This window comes from Salarias fasciatus, chromosome 12 (genome assembly GCF_902148845.1).
Source record: "Salarias fasciatus chromosome 12, fSalaFa1.1, whole genome shotgun sequence".
NCBI classification, from domain to species: Eukaryota; Metazoa; Chordata; class Actinopteri; order Blenniiformes; family Blenniidae; genus Salarias; species Salarias fasciatus.
The window spans coordinates 907,698-929,693 of record NC_043756.1 but is presented as its reverse complement, the minus strand read 5'-3'; the positions used below and the strand labels follow the sequence as shown (position 1 = coordinate 929,693).

The 21,996-nt window shown below is 54.6% G+C and overlaps 1 protein-coding gene across 3 annotated transcripts in view; it reads left to right on the top strand.

The window, feature by feature from the left end:
* The window catches only part of ddr2l (discoidin domain receptor family, member 2, like), a 32,378-nt gene extending 15,185 nt beyond the window's left edge, over positions 1-17,193 (top strand). For 2 of the 3 annotated variants that reach the window (XM_030105156.1, XM_030105157.1), the window contains exons 5-19: positions 2,822-2,974; positions 3,864-4,011; positions 4,096-4,201; positions 4,285-4,474; positions 4,645-4,891; positions 5,126-5,215; positions 6,428-6,570; positions 6,662-6,773; positions 7,394-7,510; positions 12,257-12,501; positions 12,569-12,696; positions 12,774-12,971; positions 13,184-13,418; positions 13,574-13,723; positions 15,212-17,193. In XM_030105156.1, the coding sequence (XP_029961016.1) occupies positions 2,822-2,974; positions 3,864-4,011; positions 4,096-4,201; positions 4,285-4,474; positions 4,645-4,891; positions 5,126-5,215; positions 6,428-6,570; positions 6,662-6,773; positions 7,394-7,510; positions 12,257-12,501; positions 12,569-12,696; positions 12,774-12,971; positions 13,184-13,418; positions 13,574-13,723; positions 15,212-15,346 (2,397 nt within the window). In that variant the 3' untranslated portion in view covers positions 15,347-17,193. The remainder of the gene's footprint in view (positions 1-2,821; positions 2,975-3,863; positions 4,012-4,095; positions 4,202-4,284; positions 4,475-4,644; positions 4,892-5,125; positions 5,216-6,427; positions 6,571-6,661; positions 6,774-7,393; positions 7,511-12,256; positions 12,502-12,568; positions 12,697-12,773; positions 12,972-13,183; positions 13,419-13,573; positions 13,724-15,211) is intronic. The other variant, XM_030105158.1, reaches the window with a different exon arrangement.
* The last annotated feature ends 4,803 nt before the right edge of the window (positions 17,194-21,996 follow it).

Below are 21,996 nucleotides of genomic sequence, written 5' to 3'. Positions count from 1 at the left end.
CAGTGCCTCCAGGTGTGTGTGTCAGTGCCTCCAGGTGTGTGTCAGTGCCTCCAGGTGTGTGTCAGTCCCTCCAGATGTGTGTGTGTCAGTCCCTCCAGGTGTGTGTCGGTCCCTCCAGGTGTGTGTGTGTCAGTACCTCCAGGTGTGTGTCAGTCCCTCCAGGTGTGTGTCAGTCCCTCCAGGTGTGTGTGTGTCAGTCCCTCCAGGTGTGTGTCGGTCCCTCCAGGTGTGTGTGTGTCAGTACCTCCAGGTGTGTGTCAGTCCCTCCAGGTGTGTGTCAGTCCCTCCAGGTGTGTGTCAGTCCCTCCAGGTGTGTGTGTGTCAGTCCCTCCAGGTGTGTGTCGGTCCCTCCAGGTGTGTGTGTGTCAGTACCTCCAGGTGTGTGTGTGTCAGTCCCTCCAGGTGTGTGTCAGTCCCTCCAGGTGTGTGTCAGTCCCTCCAGGTGTGTGTGTGTCAGTCCCTCCAGGTGTGTGTGTGTCAGTCCCTCCAGGTGTGTGTCAGTGCCTCCAGGTGTGTGTGTGTCAGTGCCTCCAGGTGTGTGTCAGTGCCTCCAGGTGTGTGTCAGTCCCTCCAGGTGTGTGTCAGTCTCTCCAGGTGTGTGTCAGTCCCTCCAGGTGTGTGTCAGTCCCTCCAGGTGTGTGTCAGTGCCTCTAGGTGTGTGTCAGTCCCTCCAGGTGTGTGTCAGTCCCTCCAGGTGTGTGTCAGTCCCTCCAGGTGTGTGTCAGTGCCTCCAGGTGTGTGTGTGTCAGTCCTTCCAGGTGTGTGTCAGTCCCTCCAGGTGTGTGTGTGTCAGTCCCTCCAGGTGTGTGTCAGTCCCTCCAGGTGTGTGTGTGTCAGTCCCTCCAGGTGTGTGTCAGTGCCTCCAGGTGTGTGTGTGTCAGTCCTTCCAGGTGTGTGTCAGTCCCTCCAGGTGTGTGTCAGTCCCTCCAGGTGTGTGTCAGTGCCTCCAGGTGTGTGTCAGTCCCTCCAGGTGTGTGTCAGTGCCTCCAGGTGTGTGTGTGTCAGTCCCTCCAGGTGTGTGTCAGTGCCTCCAGGTGTGTGTGTGTCAGTCCCTCCAGGTGTGTGTCAGTGCCTCCAGGTGTGTGTGTGTCAGTCCCTCCAGGTGTGTGTCAGTGCCTCCAGGTGTGTGTGTGTCAGTCCTTCCAGGTGTGTGTCAGTCCCTCCAGGTGTGTGTCAGTCCCTCCAGGTGTGTGTCAGTGCCTCCAGGTGTGTGTCAGTCCCTCCAGGTGTGTGTCAGTGCCTCCAGGTGTGTGTGTGTCAGTCCCTCCAGGTGTGTGTCAGTGCCTCCAGGTGTGTGTGTGTCAGTCCCTCCAGGTGTGTGTCAGTGCCTCCAGGTGTGTGTGTGTCAGTCCTTCCAGGTGTGTGTCAGTCCCTCCAGGTGTGTGTCAGTCCCTCCAGGTGTGTGTCAGTCCCTCCAGGTGTGTGTGTGTCAGTCCTTCCAGGTGTGTGTCAGTCCCTCCAGGTGTGTGTCAGTCCCTCCAGGTGTGTGTCAGTGCCTCCAGGTGTGTGTGTGTCAGTCCCTCCAGGTGTGTGTCAGTGCCTCCAGGTGTGTGTGTGTCAGTCCCTCCAGGTGTGTGTCAGTCCCTCCAGGTGTGTGTCAGTCCCTCCAGGTGTGTGTGTGTCAGTCCCTCCAGGTGTGTGTCAGTCCCTCCAGGTGTGTGTCAGTGCCTCCAGGTGTGTGTGTGTCAGTCCCTCCAGGTGTGTGTCAGTGCCTCCAGGTGTGTGTGTGTCAGTCCCTCCAGGTGTGTGTCAGTCCCTCCAGGTGTGTGTCAGTCCCTCCAGGTGTGTGTCAGTCCCTCCAGGTGTGTGTCAGTACCTCCAGGTGTGTGTCAGTCCCTCCAGGTGTGTGCAGGGTTAAGACTGGTGTCAGTCTCTCTCTCTGAGACTTCCTGCAGACCTCGTACATTCAAGCCGCCGGTTCCAGCCGGCTCTGACTGTGAGCTTAAATTAGAGTGTGTGTGTGTGTGTGTCTCTGGAAGTGTGTGTGTGTGTGTGTGTGTGTGTGTGTGTGTGTGTGTGCGCGTTCTTGTATTTCTTTCCTTGTCGGGGCCAAATGTCCCCACAAGGATAGCAAAACGTGGAACGACGTGCCTTGTGGGGACCTTTTTCCGGTCCTAAGTAGGAGAAACAGTGTTTTCTTGACCATGTTGTTGTTACTGAAAAAAGTAAAAGTGCAAAAACATTTCTTTAGGGTTAGGCTTTGTTGTGGTGTGGGTTAGGGTTAGGGTAAGGGTCAGGGTTAGGGGCTAGACATGAATGGGAGTCAATGGAAGGTCCCCACAAGGATAGAAATACGAGACTGTGTGTGTGTGTGTGTGTGTGTGTGTGTGTGTGTGTGTGTGTGTGTGTGTGTGTGTGTTGGGTCTGCAGGTGGAAAACGATGCTGCACAGTCAGTGTAACAGGAGAAAGTGTTGGGAGTTCACTGTGCACTGCACGAAGGTCACAGGTTCGAGTCCCACCACCCAGACAGTGTTTCTGCTGAGCAGTGTTTGACATGTTGAAGAGCTTCATGCCTCCTGGAAGTGCCCGGCCTCAAGTCCCACTGCTGTCCCCTGCTGTCCCCTGCTGTCCCCTGCTGTCCCCTGCTGTCCCCTGCTGTCCCCTGCTGTCCCCTGCTGTCCCCTGCTGTCGCTGTTTCTCAACCTTCTCAGGAGGTTTAAACTGTGATGAGGACGTTTTCCAGGACTGTGTGTCTGCAGAGCTCCGCAGCTCATTAGCTGTTCTCCTCTGGGCTGTGGGCGGAGTCAGCGTGGCTCCGCCCCCTCCCCCATCCTAGATCTAGGATTCAGTGACGGTATCGTTCCTCCTCTGGCGTTGCAGGTGGACCTGGGCAGGCTCACCTTCCTCACCGTGGTCGGGACTCAGGGACGGTACGCCAGGAACTCTGGGAACGAGTTTGCCAGAGCGTACCGCCTCAACTACAGCAGGGACAGCGTGCTGTGGAAGTCCTGGAAGAGCCGGCTGGGAAAGGAGGTGAGGTGGAGGAGGGGAGGGTGGAGGAAGAGGGACATCCTTTCTGTGATGTCCCCGGCTTCTTGTGGCCACACAAGCACTCAAACACCCGAGCTTCGTTTTCTGACCAAAACAGCAGAAGCTCCGCCCATTCACAGCTGATTTTTCAAGAGCGAGGTCTCTGACGGTTCCTTCACCAGACGGTTCTGTTGGTGAGAACGTGTGCACACATTAAATCTGATGAACACATGAATATCACGAGACTTCAGGAAAACGAACTGCCTCTGCAGTAGGGTTGTAGTCAAGGCCAACTCACTCAAGACCCAGTCAAGACCAAGACCAGTTCATCTGAAGACCCAGTCAAGACCAAGACCAGTTCATCTGAAGACCCAGTCAAGACCAAGACCAGATCAACCCAAGACCAGGACAAATCCAAGACCAGTTCATCTCATGATCAACACAAGACCAAGACCCTGACCTTCCAAGACCAACAGGAAAAGAGACCAAGTCAAGACCAGGACCAGATTAGCCGTGGCTCTCGACAGGGGTGCTACTGATAGCACTGCGACTCACGTCTTCAGGGATCAGGTTCTAGTTGTGACTTGAACTTTCTGGGATCTTCTTTGAAATGAGAAGAGTTGTGGAGCTGCAGAGCCGCTGTCTCTCTGCCCTGCTGAGTGGATTGTTAGCATTAACGTTCAGGGCTGAATACTAACTGATTCATTCATCCTCGTGAGCCAGCCGACAGGGCCTCCTTCAGTCACATGGTCTAGTGTGCGACAGACACTTTATGCTAATGAGCGACGGGACGACTTTCCTCGCTTCATGGCTTCACTTTCACAGACTGCACCTTTAAAGTAGCAGGTGGTGAAGCTGTGTTCAGGACCTCCGGCCGCTCTGCTGCCTGCAGGTGATCCAGGGAAACAAGAACGCCTACGAGTCCGTCATCAACGACCTCCACCCGCCCGTCATCGCACGCCACGTCCGCCTGATCCCCGTCACCAAGCCGTCCACCGCCGTGTGCATGAGGGTGGAGCTGTACGGCTGTCCGTGGGACGGTACGGCACACACACACACACACACACACACACACACACACACACACACAGCTCAACGTCTCAGCTGAACTCCCCCCCCCGCAGACGGCCTCATCTCCTACAGCGCCCCCGAGGGTCAGCTCCTGATGGCGCCCGGCTACCCCGTCGCCAGCCTCAACGACTCCACGTACGACGGCGCGCACGAAAGGAGGCGAGCGTCCCGCGCACTCTCCACAGGTCAGACCTCTCCCCGCGCCCCGACCGACGACCCCTGACCTGTGCGTCCCGCCGCAGGAGGCTGCTGGGCGGGCTGGGCCAGCTGACGGACGGCGTGGTGGGCCTGGACGACTTCCTGGTGACGCGGCAGCTGCAGGTCTGGCTGGGCTACGACTACCTGGGCTGGAGGAACGACTCGCTGGGCGCCCCGGGCCACGTGGAGATGGACTTCCTGTTCGACAAGCAGAGGAACTTCACCTCCATGAAGGTGGGTCTTCCTTCGCTCGTCGGATCCTGCATCAGGCTCTTCGGAGAAGGACGAGCGCCGCTGTTCTGAGTTTCAGATTTCCATCTTTCTTGTCGTTTGTTGTGTTTTTGTTGGGTGTTTTCCTGCCGGTGTTCACTGGCTCCGGCCGTCTCGCCCCGTCCTCGCTGCAGGTGCACAGCAACAACATGTTCTCGCGCGGCGTGAAGATCTTCTCCTCCGTCACCTGCTGGTTTAAGCCCCGCCTCATCGCCAGCTGGGAGGCGGAGCCCGTGACCTTCAAGACGGTGCTGGACGACCGGAACCCGAGCGCCCGCTACGTGACGGTGCCGCTGAGGCGCCGCGCCGCCAGAGCCCTGCGCTGCCGCTTCTTCTTCGCCGACGTGTGGATGATGTTTAGCGAGATCTCCTTCCAGTCCGGTGGGAAGCCCCTCCCCTCCTCTTCCTGTTTCTCTTTACTGAGTGTAGGGTGTGTTTTTGCACGTTTGTATTTTCTTCGCACTGCTGTTTCACCACATTTGGTTTTTTCTGTATTGTGCAGCCGTAATGACCATTTTCTGAAACATCCAGGCTGAAACAAAGTGCTTGACACTGACCTTTGACCTCTGCTTACAGGAGACAGTCAGAGTCTGATTGGTTTGTGTTTTTCTTCAGAGGACACCATCCTTCCAACTCTCATGACGCTGTCGGTGACGCCCTCTCCAGCCAGTGAAGGCAGCACCGCCACCCCAGCGCCAACGACAGGTCTGACTTCATCCTGACCTCAAGGCGTCGGCCCCCCGGCCACGGTCTCAGGGTGTCAGGGTCTCAGGGTGTCAGGGTGTCAGGGTCTCAGGGTGTCAGGGTGTCAGGGTCTCAGGGTCTCAGGGTGTCAGGGTCTCAGGGTCTCAGGGTGTCAGGGTCTCAGGGTCTCAGGGTGTCAGGGTCTCAGGGTCTCAGGGTGTCAGGGTCTCAGGGTGTCAGGGTGTCAGGGTGTCAGGGTATCAGGGTCTCAGGGTCTCAGGGTGTCAGGGTCTCAGGGTGTCAGGGTCTCAGGGTGTCAGGGTGTCAGGGTCTCAGGGTGTCAGGGTCTCAGGGTCTCAGGGTGTCAGGGTCTCAGGGTCTCAGGGTGTCAGGGTCTCAGGGTCTCAGGGTGTCAGGGTCTCAGGGTCTCAGGGTGTCAGGGTGTCAGGGTCTCAGGGTCTCAGGGTGTCAGGGTCTCAGGGTCTCAGGGTCTCAGGGTGTCAGGGTCTCAGGGTCTCAGGGTCTCAGGGTGTCAGGGTCTCAGGGTCTCAGGGTCTCAGGGTGTCAGGGTCTCAGGGTCTCAGGGTCTCAGGGTCTCAGGGTGTCAGGGTGTCAGGGTCTCAGGGTCTCGGGGTTTCAGGGTCTCAGGGTCTCAGGTTGTCCCTCCTGGTCGTACCGGCTGCCTGTGGACCTCTGCGGCTGATTTGATAGAGCTTGCATGAAGAAGTGCCGTTTCCAGGTGTGTCAGAGTCTGGTCCAGAAACTAGAGACAGAGACCAGAACCTGTTCTGGAACCCGGAATTATTGTGTTTATTTTTTACACTCTGAAATTCAGCATTTTTGAAGGGGTTCTAACGGACTTGAGCTTTATTTGAAACCAACATCATCGCCCCCTGCTGGAAGTTCTTTGGAATTACAGTTTTTTTGCCCTTCAGCACTGACTCCTTTTTTCACCCATGGGGGTTGGTGCCCGGTTCGAATCCCTGAATGTGAAGGTGTTGTTTTTAAAGCGGGGTGGGGGGGTGGTTGGTGGGCGGGTGGGGTGGGGGGGGGCAGGGGGGTATCAGGTGTTTTTTTAGCCCTTTAGTATCCATCTACGGCACTCAAGCAACAGCTTTGAACAAAGCTGGATGGTGAAAGCTGCATGTGTCACAATCAACTTCAATCCGTGTTCCTCTGCGTCAGGCTGAAGTCAGATGAGCTTCAGTCCCACTGAGTCCCCGTTTCTCCCAGCAGCCGACCCGTCGGCCAGCGGCCGGCCCGACGACGGGAACACGCCCATCCTCATCGGCTGCCTGGTGACCATCATCCTGCTGCTGGTCATCATCATCTTCCTCATCCTGTGGTGCCAGTATGTGTGTAAGGTGCTGGAGAAGGTGAGCTCGCCTCAGTGTGGGGTGTTTCAGTGCAGCCTGACCCCCAGGTAGACCGGGTGATGGACTCTGTCCTCTGCTTGTGGTCGTCCAGGCGCCTCGCCGGATCCTGGACGAGGAGGTGACGGTGCGGCTGTCGTCCTGCAGCGACACCATCGTCCTGCAGACGCCCCCCGTGCCGCCTCGCTCTGGACACACTGCCACAGGTACACACCCGGCGGCACCCCGTCGGCCCGGGCAGGACCGGGAGCTTCAGGTCCTACTCTCACCCTGCAGCCGCTTTCACCACGCTGGGACTCTTCTGGTCTTTAATAGCCCAGCAGGGTGTCTGGCCTGGCTGCTGCAGAGCCTCACACTGCTCTGTCCTCAGGCCTCTAGCTCCTCCAGCTTCCTGTTTCCACCGGCTTTTCTGACTGTTCACTTCCTTTCAACAAAACAAATTCCCAGACCAGACCAGGCCAGACCAGACCAGGCCAGACCAGACCAGACCAGACCAGACCAGACCAGGCCAGACCAGACCAGGCCAGACCAGACCAGGCCAGACCAGACCAGGCCAGGCCAGACCAGACCAGACCAGACCAGACCAGACCAGACCAGACCAGGCCAGGCCAGACCAGACCAGACCAGACCAGACCAGACCAGACCAGACCAGACCAGACCAGGCCAGGCCAGACCAGACCAGGCCAGACCAGGCCAGACCAGACCAGACCAGACCAGGCCAGACCAGACCAGGCCAGACCAGGCCAGACCAGGCCAGACCAGACCAGGCCAGGCCAGGCCAGACCAAACCAGACTTGTGGACTAACTGACTCCTGTCTGTCTTTAGGCCCCACCAGCACCGACCCGCACTACGAGAGGGTTTTCCTGTTGGACCCGCAGTACCAGAACCCGGCGGTGCTGAGGAACAAGCTCCCCGAGCTGTCCCAGAGCGCCGAGGCCTCCGGTAAGAGCACTCCCAGACACTCCCAGACACTCCCAGACACTCCCAGACTCTCTCGGACTCTCCCAGACTCTCCCAGAAACTCCCAGACAGCCTCGGACACTCCCAGACACTCCCAGACACTCCTAGACAGCCCCGAACACTCCTAGACACTCCCAGACACTCCCAGACTCTCCCAGACTCTCCTGGACAGCCCCGGACACTCCCAGACACTCTCAGACACTCCCAGACACTCCCGGACACCCCCGAACACTCCCAGACACCCCCAGACACTCCCAGACACTCTCAGACACTCCCAGACACTCCCAGAAACTCCCAGACAGCCCCGGACACTCCCAGACAGCCTCGGACACTCCCAGACAGCCTCGGACACTCCCAGACAGCCTCGGACACTCCCAGACACTCCCAGACAGCCCCGGACACTCCCAGACAGCCTCGGACACTCCCAGACACTCCCAGACAGCCCCGGACACTCCCAGACACCCCCGGACACAAACCAGAGAAGGTCGAGAGCTGGAAACCACCGACTGTGTTACCGACCAACACTGTGAAGTGTGAGACGTTTGAAAATACCGGACTTACAATAGAATTCAATTCAGCTTTATTTATAAAGTTCCAATTACAACGTTTTGTTTGTTTCTTTTTATTTCACTCAGTTGTAAAATAAAAAGGTTCCATGTAAATACAGTCACCAACCAAGAATGAAAGGGAGCAGAATGAAGACAAGTCTTACTATATCTGCCCCTTATCCCCAGAAATCAATTACAAAAAAGTAAAATTAAGATAGTCATTTGTAGACACCTTAAAGCTGCGTTCACACCGCCAAATGCTTTTGATTTTGCGTCAAAATACAATTGAAAACGCGTTCCAGCCGCGAAGAGACACGTCGCGTTGTTGCGGCGTCCGACGCTGATGTTCGGAAATCTGAACTTTGACGCGTCGCGATTTTGCGGCAAACCAATCAGAGAGCGTGTCTATGGTGGCGTAGGTCAGGGGGCGGGGACCGGTGAAAGCGACACTCATCCTGGAGCTCCTGGAGCGAACGGTGACACTCGCCAAACTCTGACCGTCTGTGGATCATGTCGTGGACCAGGCACGGCGTCCTGTCCGCCGACAGCGTCGTTGTCTGGCTTTATGAAGCAAATAAAGCCAAGCCACCTGCTCAACAGGGTTAGCCATGATGCTAAGCTAACACAGGAAATACGGCCGGAAGCCCCGCCTTCCCACCAGACGCGTTTGACGCGTTCGTGTGAAGGTGGCTTTTGGCCCCGCGTTGTTCAGCGTCGGACCTCAGAATTGACTCCCGTTCTGCTTCTCGCGTTGACGCGATTTTTGATGCAAAATCTCGTTCGGTGTGAACGCAGCATTACAGAGCAAACCCAACAGATCCCCATGAGCAAGGAGAGACTGAGGGAAGGAAAAACTCCCTTTAAACACGAAGAGCCCTGCAGAACCAGGCTCAGAGGAGAACCCTGCAGAACCAGGCTCAGAGGAGGAGAACCCTGCAGAACCAGGCTCAGAGGAGGAGAACCCTGCAGAACCAGGCTCAGAGCAGGAGAACCCTGCAGGGGAAACAGCCACTGTCCTCCCACTTCATGTCATCCAGGCTTGTTTGGATCTTGTAGCTGAAAGTAGAACCACTGAATGTGGAGAAGCTGCTCCAGTCTGCCCTCTGCTGTTCATCTGAATGCAGCACAGGCGCGCTTTACATGGGTGTTTTTTAATTCGGTTGAGAACAATCGTTCTAAAAGGATCTGGGAGCCATCACGGCCCCGGCTGGAGCGGGTTGTTCGGTGATCTGATCTTCAGCTCTGCAGCAGCAGTGCTCAGCTGGTAGTCTACCCCCCAGCTCTTCCAACAACAATCCGCTTCACCGACAGTCCCGTTAGAAGGAGGATGTTTTGGCCCATGTGAACGTGGCCATGGTGGGTCAGCTCCTCTGCAGTCCGCTTTCTTCTTCCTGTCCTGGGTTCTCCTTCATGGTTTCTCCTTCATGGTTCCTCCTTCATGGTTCCTCCTCACGGTTCCTCCTTCATGGTTCCTCCTCATGGTTCCTCCTCATGGTTCCTCCTTCATGGTTCCTCCTCATGGTTCCTCCTCATGGTTCCTCCTCATGGTTCCTCCTGATGGTTCCTCCTTCATGCTGCCGGGGTCTCGGTGTGTCTCTGCTCTTCCTCAGCCCTGCTCCTCAGTAACCCTCTCTATGACCTCCTGCTGCTGACCTCCTGTCACGGCCGGTCCGGCCGGCTGCGTGGTAAGACCTCTGATGTTAAACAGCCTCGTGTCGCCATTGGCACGGGATCAGTCACCTCAGGACCTCTGCTCATTTCTATCGTCTCTGGCTGCAGTCAAGGCGAGCGCACCATGTCTGTAATCTGTAAAGTAAAAGCCTCCACCTCCAGTTACCCTCCAAACCCCGGCGTCCTGCGGCTGGACTCATCCCGTCCCAACCTGCCTGCAGCCGCATGTCTTTTCTCCGGTTTCCTGGCTGGGTCGCGGAGGCTGCGGTGGGGATGATGGCGAGGACGTGGAGCTGATGGGGGAAGCAGCAGGAAGCCTGTCTCAGCAGGGCTGGTCTGGCTGGCCTCCTGACGGCACTGCTCGCTGCTCTCTGCATGGCCGGGGTCTTCTCTGTGCACGTAGCAGCACCGGGGGTCCAAACAGCAGGGTCTAAGTCCTGGACCTTCTCAGGACCTCTGAGTCAGCCTGTTGACCTTTGACCTCGTCTGTGTCTCTATGAGTCTCTTAAAGGATAAGTTCGGTTTAACCAGTTTTCACGTTGTTTATAGAATGAAGTAGAACAATATCCTCACCCAGAAGGGTTTTCTGATCTGATAAGTGGTCCGGGAGAAAGTTAGATCCAAAGTCGAGCTGCAGACATCATAGACTGTTAGCCAAAGGGGCATGTGTGGCGCCGGCTCCCAAAACGACTTTAATCGTCCAAAAACTCATTAGTTTCACCAATATTTCCTCCTGGTCCCTCAGCCTCTCCTCCTCCACAACCCGGTGTTGCAAAATACCTGCTGTTGGTTTTACAGATCTCTGAAGTGAATACGGTGATCAGGAAGTAAAGTGCAGTACATTCACCAAGAGACACAGTAGGGGGCGCTGTGCACCTAAGTTGTTGGTCGCCTCCCACTCCAAAGAAGAAGAAGATGTTTGCAGTTCAGAGATCTTCGTCTGCATCTCCTTTGGTTTTGGGAGCCGGCGCCACACATGCCCCATTGGCTAACAGTATCCGGAGGTCCGCAGCTCGACTTTGGATCTAACTTTCTCCCGACGCACTTATCAGATCAGAAAAGCCTTCTGGGTGAGGATATTGTTCTACTTCGTTCTATAAACAACATGAAAACTGTTTAAACCGAACTTATCCTTTAACTGGTTCAGTAGAGGACATCAGAGTCCACATTTCACAACAAACTTTTAGTTCTCAGAAAACCAACCAAGGCCTCAACTCTCCAGACTAAACCCAGAAGCCATTGCTGCTTTGGTCAGTTTCACTGTTTTAGCTACTATTTGGTGCTGTGTGGTCGCCCTGACCTGGTCCAGGTTCTTCCAGCTCCCTGACCTGGTCCAGGTCTCTCCAGCTCCCTGACCTGGTCCAGGTCTGTCCAGCTCCCTGACCTGGTCCAGGTTCTTCCAGCTCCCTGACCTGGTCCACGTTCTTCCAGCTCCCTGACCTGGTCCAGGTTCTTCCAGCCCCCTGACCTGGTCCAGGTCCGTCCAGCTCCCTGACCTGGTCCAGGTTCTTCCAGCCCCCTGACGTGGTCCAGGTACCTGGTCCAGATCCGTCCAGCCCCCTGACCCGGTCCAGGTCCGTCCAGCCCCCTGACCTGGTCCAGGTCCGTCCAGCCCCCTGACCCGGTCCAGGTCTGTCCAGCTCCCTGGCCCGGTCCAGGTCCGTCCAGCCCCCTGACCTGGTCCAGGGGCTGCAGCCAGTCCCAGCTGCTTTGGGTGGGGGCGGGGTCACCCTGGACAGGTTGCCAGTCTGTCACCATTCACTCTCACATTCACACCTGGGGCAATTTAGAGGTAGTCTGTGAACGGACTGGTCCCAGATTATTGATCAGACCCTGTGAAGGTCCATCAGCCCTCCAGAGCCCTGAGGTCAGCTGACCAGACGGTCCAGGACGTTCCTCCATCCCTCTGGAGTGGCTTGACTGTAGGGGTCTGTGGAGGCTCGCTAGGGGTCTGTGTGGGTTTCTGGCATTCTGTGGATCTGTGGGGCTTCTTGGGTTCTGTGGGGTCTGTTAGGTCTGTGGGGGTCTGTGGGGTCTGTGGCATCTGTGGGTGATATGTGGAGCCTCTCTAGGTGTCTGTGGGGGTTTGTGGGGTTCTGTGGGGTTCCGTGGGGGGTCTGTGGGGTCTGGGTGGGGGGTTCTTTGGGGTCTGGGTGGGGGGGTCTGTGGGGTCTGGGTGGGGGGTTCTGTGGGGTCTGGGTGGGGGGTTCTGTGGGGTCTGGGTTGGGGGGGTCTGTGGGGTCTGTGGGGGCTCCGCGGGGTTAAAGAGCGGTTGGTCTGGTCGTTGTGGGCTGAGGGGGTTTCTTTGGGTTTTTGATGGTTTTCTTGGAGGTGGATTTCCTGTCTCATCCAGATGTGGGTCAGGTGTGGGTTTCTTCAGGGGGTCTTTTAATAAGTTCACTACGGTCACCTCCAGTCGCTTCACAGCGAGCCGTTCAGGACGGTGTCCTGGCTCGCCCGTCCCTGGTGTCCATCTGGATGACACAGCCGTCCTTGTCTCCGCCCACAGCGTGCGGGGGGGGCTACGCCGAGCCGGACGTCACCCAGTGCACCCCCCACCAGGGCTTCCACGGCCCGGCGCCGCACTACGCCGAGACCGACATCGTGCGGCTGCAGGGCGTCACCGGCAGCAACATGTACGCAGTCCCCGCCCTGACCGTGGACTCCCTGACCAGGAAGGACATCTCGGCCGCCGAGTTCCCGCGGCAGCAGCTGGTCTTCAGGGAGAAGCTGGGGGAGGGGCAGTTCGGAGAGGTGAGCCGGGGGGCGTCCGGGGCCGTTCGGCGGCGGGGCTCGTTGGCTGAGGGTTTCCGTCTGGCAGGTCCACCTGTGTGAAGCCGAGGGCCTCCCAGAGTTCCTGGGCGAGGGCTCCCCCCTCCCCGATGGCGACGGCTGCTCCGTTCTGGTGGCGGTGAAGCAGCTGAGGCCCGACGCCACCAGCCAGGCCAGGTACCTCCCCCCGGTCCACATGGAGACCCGCACGGCTCCAGAAGGATCCAGCCTGATCCTCATCTGTCCGCCACCAGGAACGACTTCCTGAAGGAGATCAAGATCATGTCCCGTCTGAACGACCCCAACATCATCCGCCTGCTGTGCGTGTGTGTGACCTCCGACCCCCTGTGCATGGTGACCGAGTACATGGAGAACGGGGACCTCAACATGTTCCTGTCCCAGCGGGAGATGGAGAGCACCCTGACCCACGCCAACAGCATCCCTTCAGTCAGGTGGGTCCTCAGCCCAGCAGGGGGCCGGGTCGGTCCCTCAGCCCAGCAGGGGGGCCGGGTCGGTCCCTCAGCCCAGCAGGGGGGCCGGGTCGGTCCCTCAGCCCAGCAGGGGGGCCGGGTCGGTCCCTCAGCCCAGCAGGGGCCGGGTCGGTCCCTCAGCCCAGCAGGGGGTCCGCTGTCGTCCCTAACCTGTCCTCCTGGTCCTCCTCCAGCCTGTCCGACCTCCTCCACATGTCGGTGCAGATCTCGTCGGGGATGAAGTACCTGGCCTCCCTGAACTTCGTGCACCGTGACCTGGCCACCAGGAACTGCCTGCTGGACCGACGCCTCACCATCAAGATCGCCGACTTTGGCATGAGCCGAAACCTTTACAGCAGCGACTACTACCGCATCCAGGGCCGGGCGGTGCTGCCCATCCGCTGGATGGCCTGGGAGAGCATCCTGCTGGTGAGCAGCGGCACCAGCAGTCAGCCTCTGTCTTTGTTTGGTCACATGACAGCGATTCAGACTCTGGAGTGGCTGTGAAGGCTGAATCAGGGCCTGATGGGAACGTGCCAGCACAGCTGGGTTCTGCGGTTCTGACCTTGGTGTTCCGGTTCCAGGGGAAGTTCACCACGGCCAGCGACGTGTGGGCCTTCGGAGTCACGCTGTGGGAAATCTTCACCCTGTGCAAAGAGCAGCCCTACAGCCTGCTGTCCGACGAGCAGGTCATCGAGAACACTGGAGAGTTCTTCAGGAACCAGGGCCGACAGGTGGGCTCCCCAGAACCAGGACAGGCACAAACACCCATCCACCCATCCGTCCATCCATCCATCCACCCCCCCATCGATCCACTCACACATCCAAACATTCACACATCCATCCATCCACCAACCCATTCATCCATTCATCCATCCCTCCACTCATCCATCCCTCCATCCACCCATTCATCCATCCATCCTTCTACACAGCCATCCATCCATCCATCCATCCACCCACCCACCCATTCATCCATCCATCCATCTGTCCATCCACCCATCCATCGATCCACTCACACATCCAAACATTCACACATCCATCCATCCACCCACCCATTCATCATTCCATCTATCCCTCCATCCACCCATTCATCCATCCATTCCTTCTACACAGCCATCCAACCATCCATCCATCCACCTATCTACACATCCATCCATCCATTCATCCATCCATCCATCCATCCATCCATCCATCCATCCACCCATTCATCCATCCATCCATCCATCCATCCACCCATTCATCCATCCATCCATCCTTCTACAAACCCATCCCTCCACCCATCCATCCATCCATCCATCCATCCATCCATGCACCCATTCATCCATCCCTCCACCCATCCATCCCTCCATCCACCCATTCATCCATCCATCCTTCTACACAGCCATCCATCCATCCATGCATCCATCCATCCATCCATCCATCCACCCATTCATCCATCCATCCCTCCACCCATCATCCATCCATCCTTCTACACAGCCATCCACCCACCCATTCATCCATCCATCCATCCCTCCACCCATCCATCCATCCATCCATCCATCCATCCATCTACACAGCCATCCATCCGTCCATCCATCCATCCATCCACCCATCTACACAGCCATCCATCCATCCACCCACCCATTCATCCATCCATCCCTCCACCCATCCATCCATCCATCCATCCACCCACCCACCCATCCATCCATCCATCCATCCATCCATCCATCCATCCCTCCATGACTCCATCCACCCATCCATTGCTCACACATCTTCCTAGTTTCCCAGCATTCCTTTGCTTGCAGTAGACCTTGTCGGATGGACCACTGAGGCTCTAATTCTGGAGCTGTTACCCGGTTCATCCATCCATCCACTGGTTCATCCTGTCATAGCCATCAGCGTTGGCCATCACTGAACAGTCACGTCAGTGTTTGCTGAGTCGTTTCCTCTGACTGGGACTGCCTGTGTTTTCTTCCAATCCATGGATGTCCTCTATATCTGTGGATATTCAGTCCCCATGTGAACCTGACCCAGACTGTCTGAAGCTTTGGGATCTGGTTCCTCAGTGGATCCCCAGTGGATCCGGCCCGTGTTCTGCTGGTTTAGGTACCAAAATGGGCTGATTTGAAGGAAACAGTCAGCGACATGTGGAGCTCAGGACGGTCTTTACTGGGTCAGCACTGGATTCTCAGCATCTCCCTGAATGTTCCTGACTGTGAGTGACCTATGACCTCTCCCTCCAGATCTTCCTCTACGCCCCCCCACTGTGTCCACCGTCTCTCTTCGAGCTGATGATGCGCTGCTGGAGTCGGGACATCCCGGACCGGCCCACCTTCGAGGGACTTTACCAAGCCCTGCGGCCCCACGTCGGCCCCTGAGACCGGCCGGGACCCGGGTCAGCGGCGGGACCCGGGTCAGCAGCGGGACCCGGGTCAGCGGCGGGACTCGGGTCAGCGGCGGGACTCATGCCAGGCGACAGACTGAGACCAGAACAGCGAGGCCTGGAGCGAGAGGCGGGAGGCTGGGAGACTGGATTAATCTGAGACGACGTGGAGACGCGGGGACAAAGACTACTCAGAGGAGACACGTCTTCAGCCTTTCACCCAGCCGCTGGTGGAAGCGTCGAGGTTCTGAAAGACTCCTGCCTCAGTCGTCTCCTCATCGACCAAAACGTCTCATGAACCATTTGACAAGTTTTCTTTTGCCCGAAGTTGCCTTCATATTTTACTCTGGTTGGTTTAGAGATGCCAGAACCTGGACGGCAGTCCGTGTCTCCAGTCCCTGTGGTTTTTAACTGTTATGAAGCACTGTGTCCGCGTCTCAGTATCTCCTGTTCTTATATTAACCCACACTGGAGCTAGGGCTGGGGTCAGAGGGTAGTGTAGGACTTTATCGCTAGATTTTTATGCTATTTGAATTTTTGTTGTTTTATTTGATTTTGCTTCTGTCTATGTGTGTGTGTGTGTGTGTGTGTGTGTGTGTGTGTGTGGGTGTGTGGCTGAGGTGAACGTGACAGTGCCAGAGGCTGCGTTGAAACCTGTGGTGGATGGACTGCCGGTCAGGAAACAGGCTCAGTGGAGGGAAAACAAAACCAAAAGGTTTCCAAAGCTCTAAAGAGCTGCTGTCTCTCAGAGCGGAGCAGAGGCCAGGACAGCAGCCTGGACACGGCGGTATGGACATGGCAGTCCGGCGGCGGTCTGGACATGGCGGTCTGGACACGGCAGTCCGGCGGCGGTCCGGACACGGCGGTCTGCCACACCGCTCCTGACTGTCCAGTACCTGGGTTCTTTTTATTTTGTTCATAGCAGACAGTCTTTCAGCAGCACTCCGGGTTTTCAGACTGACAGCAGAGTCTGAACGCTTTGACTTCATCTCTGTGGAAATGGAAAACCCCAACTTTTATGATCCTGGTCCTGGTCCTGGTCCTGGTCCTGGTCCTGATCCTGGTCCTGGTCCTGTGCTTCACGACTGTTGTAAACAGAAGTTCTGCACATGCTCAGTTGAGACAGAACAGTTTCTTCCTCCAGAGTGTCCTGACCTCCAGTCCAGATTCTCCTGGTCCCTGTTCTCACTGTTCATGTCCAGAGTGTGTCGTTCTCCGTGTTCTCTGCAGCGTGTGTCTGGTTCCATTATAACGAGCAGCAGTGCCCACTAGTGGCCATCATGGGGGTGAGGGTGACTGAGGATGGAGTGAGGACGGAGTGAGGACGGAGTGAGGATGGAGTGAGGACGGAGTGAGGATGGAGTGAGGACGGAGTGAGGACGGAGTGAGGATGGAGTGAGGGCAGAGTGTTTGTCCCTCGGCTCCTTCAGGTGGACGGTGGCAGTGTGAGTGATTCGGAGTGTGAGTGCAGATTGGTGATGTTATTGATGACCTCTCAGCTGTTGGTGGTTCTTCCTGTTGGGGGAAGCAGTTCGGGCGTCTCGCCAGTCTGCTGCTCACAGTCAGGTTTCCAGAGAGAGCTGAGCTGCAGTCAGCAGCTTCCACAGTGATCAGGCCAGAGAAACTTTAAAAATACAAATCAATGGACAGAAATAAAGAGAAGAATCATCAGAAAATAAAGATTAAACATTTACCTTGCCATCATTTCAGCAGTTCTGGGTAATCTTGTCTCGAGCAGCGGGTGCTACAGTGGTATTTAATGTCACGGCGTTTCCCCGTCCCTGACTCCTCAGGAGGAATCCAGACTCCAGAGCCTGAGGAGCGTCTCTCGCTGGGTGATGTTTCCACGCCTGGCTGACGCCCTGCGGCTCTCAGGGGAAGCTCTCTTTACCTCCAGCGGATTGGAGGTGTGGACGTCCTGCTGGTCCACACTGTCCTCCGATCCGGGGTTTGGCTCCGTTCAGGACTGCCGTCACTCTGTCCTCTCACCTCCTCTCTCTCCTGTAATAACCTCCAGAACTCACAGAACGCAGCAGTCGGAGGCGTTTCTTCAGCTTCTTTATGTTCCAGCCTGTTCCTGGGCCAAAGTCCCAGGCCCAGTCCCAGTCCCAGGCCCAGGCCCAGGCCCAGGCCCAGGCCCAGGCCAAGTCCCAGGCCCAGGCCCAGGTCCAGGCCCAGGCCCAGGCCCAGTCCCAGTCCCAGGCCGAGTCCCAGGCCCAGGCCCAGGCCCAGTCCCAGTCCCAGGCCGAGTCCCAGGCCGAGTCCCAGGCCCAGGCCCAGGCCCAGGCCCAGGCCCAGGTCCAGGCCCAGGCCCAGGCCCAGTCCCAGTCCCAGGCCGAGTCCCAGGCCCAGGCCCAGGCCCAGGTCCAGGCCCAGGCCCAGGCCCAGGTCCAGGCCCAGGCCCAGCCCTGGTCCGACACACAGAGTCAAAGTACAAAAAGTAAAAAAAAAAAAAAAAAAAAAAAAAGTTTCAAAGAGACTCAGTGAAATATGCTGACCCTTCACCTTTGGATGTTGTCATTAACTTTTCTTCTGGCAGTTTTTTTCAGAATAATATGACTTTTAGAAATAATGTTATAATAAAAGAGAAGAAACCGACCAAATCAACCTCGCAAGCTGCACTTAAACGTTAAAAAGAGAAGTCCTTTCAAATCTGTCTCTGTTCCCGAAGTGGCTCAAAATCTGTTCTACTGTGTGGAAGACCTGCTCCCAGTCCGTCCCAGAGGTCCATCCTGTCTCCCAGTCCGTCCCAGAGGTCCATCCTGTCTCCCAGTCCGTCCCAGAGGTCCATCCTGTCTCCCAGTCCGTCCCGGAGGTCCATCCTGTCTCCCAGTCCGTCCCGGAGGTCCATCCTGTCTCCCAGTCCGTCCCAGAGGTCCATCCTGTCTCCCAGTCCGTCCCAGAGGTCCATCCGGAGGTCCATCCTGTCTCCCAGTCCGTCCCGGAGGTCCTGTCTCCCAGTCCGTCCTGGAGGTCCATCCTGTCTCCCAGTCCGTCCCGGAGGTCCATCCTGTCTCCCAGTCCGTCCCGGAGGTCCATCCTGTCTCCCAGTCTGTCCTGGAGGTCCATCCTGTCTCCCAGTCCTCCATCATGTCCTGCCCTAAAACTAGTAATATGAGGTTTAGAGCAGGATTACTATTGCAACAACACATCATCAGCAGGGTAAAACTAACCTGTCTCACGACGGTCTAAACCCAGCTCACGTTCCCTGTTAGTGGGTGAACAATCCAACGCTTGGTGAATTCTGCTTCACAATGACAGGAAGAGCCGACATTGGCATAATTCAAACCTACACTAAGGAACTTTTCCAACCTTAATAAAACATTTTAATATCTTTTGTGATGATACTTTGACTTACAACTAGTTGAATGACCCTCTGTCACGGGCTGAGGGCGTCAGTATTGCTTTCACTTGGACTAAGCAGCTGTGAGGAGGGTAGTAGGAACCCTGCACACTAAAAAACTCCAAATGTGCGGACTGCTTTATGGCATGCGTCACATCATGATATGACATTGTTTAGCTATAGATTCATTTAGATTCATTACCTCGTCGCTATCCATCCTTCACACAGCCACTGGAAACAATGACGGCGAGTTCAGTCCGACAGCATGGCCACCGGGAGCAGCATTTTACGACGCCACGTGCTAGTCCTCATGGGAACTGTAGTATTCCTTCAGGCAAAACACTACCGCTTTTGTCCACTGGTGCTGCCAAAATCAATGAAAACTGAAAGTTCCTTAGTGTTGCTTTAACAGAAACAGGAATTAGAAGCAAAGCAGGTTCTGTTCTTTTGGTTTTGTATAAAACATTTCTATCTTCACATCACATATGGTTGTATAGATGTTATTAATACATGAGCTATATATCATTTTACATGATGCACCAAATATTGTACACCTGACATACAATCACACATGAATCAATTAGCTTATAGAACACGCACACCATTTACATTCTTGCACAAACACAAACACGGAAAGTAGTTCATCTTGCAGTAAATACAGTTTCCGAGCAGCCCTGAACGCATCTCGAAGCTGTTGAAACTGCAGTGTGTACTTCTGTCCAGCAGAGGGCAGTGACGGTCCGCACCACGCTGTGGAACACGCGCGCAGACACTGCCTGCAATAATGTAATCCCGAGACTGTATTAGGAAATAAAGATTATTATTATTATTATTATTATTATTATTATTATTATTATTATTATTATTATTATTATTATTATTATTATTATTATTATTACTATTCCGTAATTGGAGCATAAAGTTTTCAACAACCTGCTGTCACAGTACATTTTTAATCATAATAGAGTGAATTTAAATGGTGAAAACAAAACACAAAAAGAAATAACAGTCAGCAAAAACAAATTCCTGTTAAAAACAGTCCAGAATATTCTCTTTTTTCAATTATATTTCTCCCTTTTTATCTGATATAATTTAAAAACTCGTGAAAGCTTGATTTTAACCTCTAGATTTTTTTTTTTTAATTCGTTGAATGAACCTGAGCGGCTGACAAACAGGAAATGAAATACACAACATGGATTAACAGAATAGATGAACTGCACTAAAAGCAAGCGCTGGAATCGATAGGGTGAATTTAAAAATCAGAATTAACAAAGAGAACAAAACAATAATAGAACGGAACGCACCCATACTGAGGGAGGAACCAGCAAGACGATAATGAGGAGAATTCAATTAAATTCAAAAAGCAAAAACACAAATTTGCAGAAAAAAACATGCACATTCATAAAAAAAATAAATAAATTAATAAAAAAAAAATATTACTTTAGGGGAACTGAAATGTGCAACAACAAAATGGCACATATTTGAATGATAAAAAAATTGACCAAATTAGAATAAAATAAAACAAACAATGAATGTTAAATGTAAATTCAATATTCTTAAAAACAAATCTAATAAGACCAAAGAAATATGATAATAAAGATTGTAAATATAAATATTTAATGGAGGGACTAAATTAGTGTAAAAGCAAAAACATTAATTAACAAAATGTCCAAGAAATATTAAAAACAAGAAAAACAAAAACAAACCAACAGAAATGAGGATTGACTTGATTTTAATAAAAGAGAAAAAAAGAGAGTAAAAATGTTATTTTAATAACATGAGATTGTAATTAAAGTCTTATTGAAAATTAGTAGAAAACGTCGATTAAAATGAACCAAAACAGTTTTCAGCCAAACGTGATCAAATGTGCTGAAAATAAATGTGTTCATCAATATTAGTGAGATGTGAGGAGAGATGGAGAGATGGAGTGATGGAGGAGAGAAGGAGAGATGGAGGAGAGAAGGAGTGATGGAGGAGAGAAGGAGTGATGGAGCGATGGAGGAGAGATGGAGTGATGGAGGAGAGAAGGAGTGATGGAGGAGAGAAGGAGAGATGGAGCGATGGAGGAGAGATGGAGTGATGGAGGAGAGAAGGAGTGATGGAGGAGAGAAGGAGAGATGGAGTGATGGAGGAGAGAAGGAGTGATGGAAGAGAGATGGAGTGATGGAGGAGAGAAGGAGTGATGGAGGAGAGAAGGAGTGATGGAGCGATGGAGGAGAGATGGAGTGATGGAGGAGAGAAGGAGAGATGGAGGAGAGAAGGAGTGATGGAGGAGAGAAGGAGTGATGGAGCGATGGAGGAGAGATGGAGTGATGGAGGAGAGAAGGAGTGATGGAGGAGAGAAGGAGTGATGGAGCGATGGAGGAGAGATGGAGTGATGGAGGAGAGAAGGAGTGATGGAGGAGAGAAGGAGTGATGGAGCGATGGAGGAGAGATGGAGTGATGGAGGAGAGAAGGAGTGATGGAGGAGAGAAGGAGAGATGGAGTGATGGAGGAGAGATGGAGTGATGGAGGAGAGATGGAGTGATGGAGGAGAGAAGGAGTGATGGAGGACAGATGGAGGTGATGTAGTGATGGAGGAGAGAAGGAGAGATGGAGTGATGGAGGAGAGAAGGAGTGATGGAAGAGAGATGGAGTGATGGAAGAGAGATGGAGTGATGGAGGAGAGAAGGAGTGATGGAGGACAGATGGAGGTGATGTAGTGATGGAGGAGAGAAGGAGAGATGGAGTGATGGAGGAGAGAAGGAGTGATGGAAGAGAGATGGAGTGATGGAAGAGAGATGGAGTGATGGAGGAGAGAAGGAGTGATGGAGGAGAGAAGGAGTGATGGAGCGATGGAGGAGAGATGGAGTGATGGAGGAGAGAAGGAGTGATGGAGCGATGGAGGAGAGATGGAGTGATGGAGGAGAGAAGGAGTGATGGAGCGATGGAGGAGAGATGGAGTGATGGAGGAGAGAAGGAGTGATGGAGCGATGGAGGAGAGATGGAGTGATGGAGGAGAGAAGGAGCGATGGAGGAGAGAAGGAGTGATGGAGGACAGATGGAGGTGATGTAGTGATGGAGGGTGCAGCCTCCAGCCTGGACGGACTGAGTCCTCCACGTGGCTCCAGGACTCGTTTCGTCCCTCATGTCAGCCAGAAGTCCTCCACTGGAGACCAGAGGTTCTGGTTCCTCATGTTCCTCCAGGAGAACTTCCTGTTCCGGAGGACAGAAGGACTCCACTCTGGTTGTCATGGCGACACTGTGGTTTCGTGATGGTGGAGGTCTGCTTCAGGAATCGTGTCCAAGCTCTGATCCAGGAT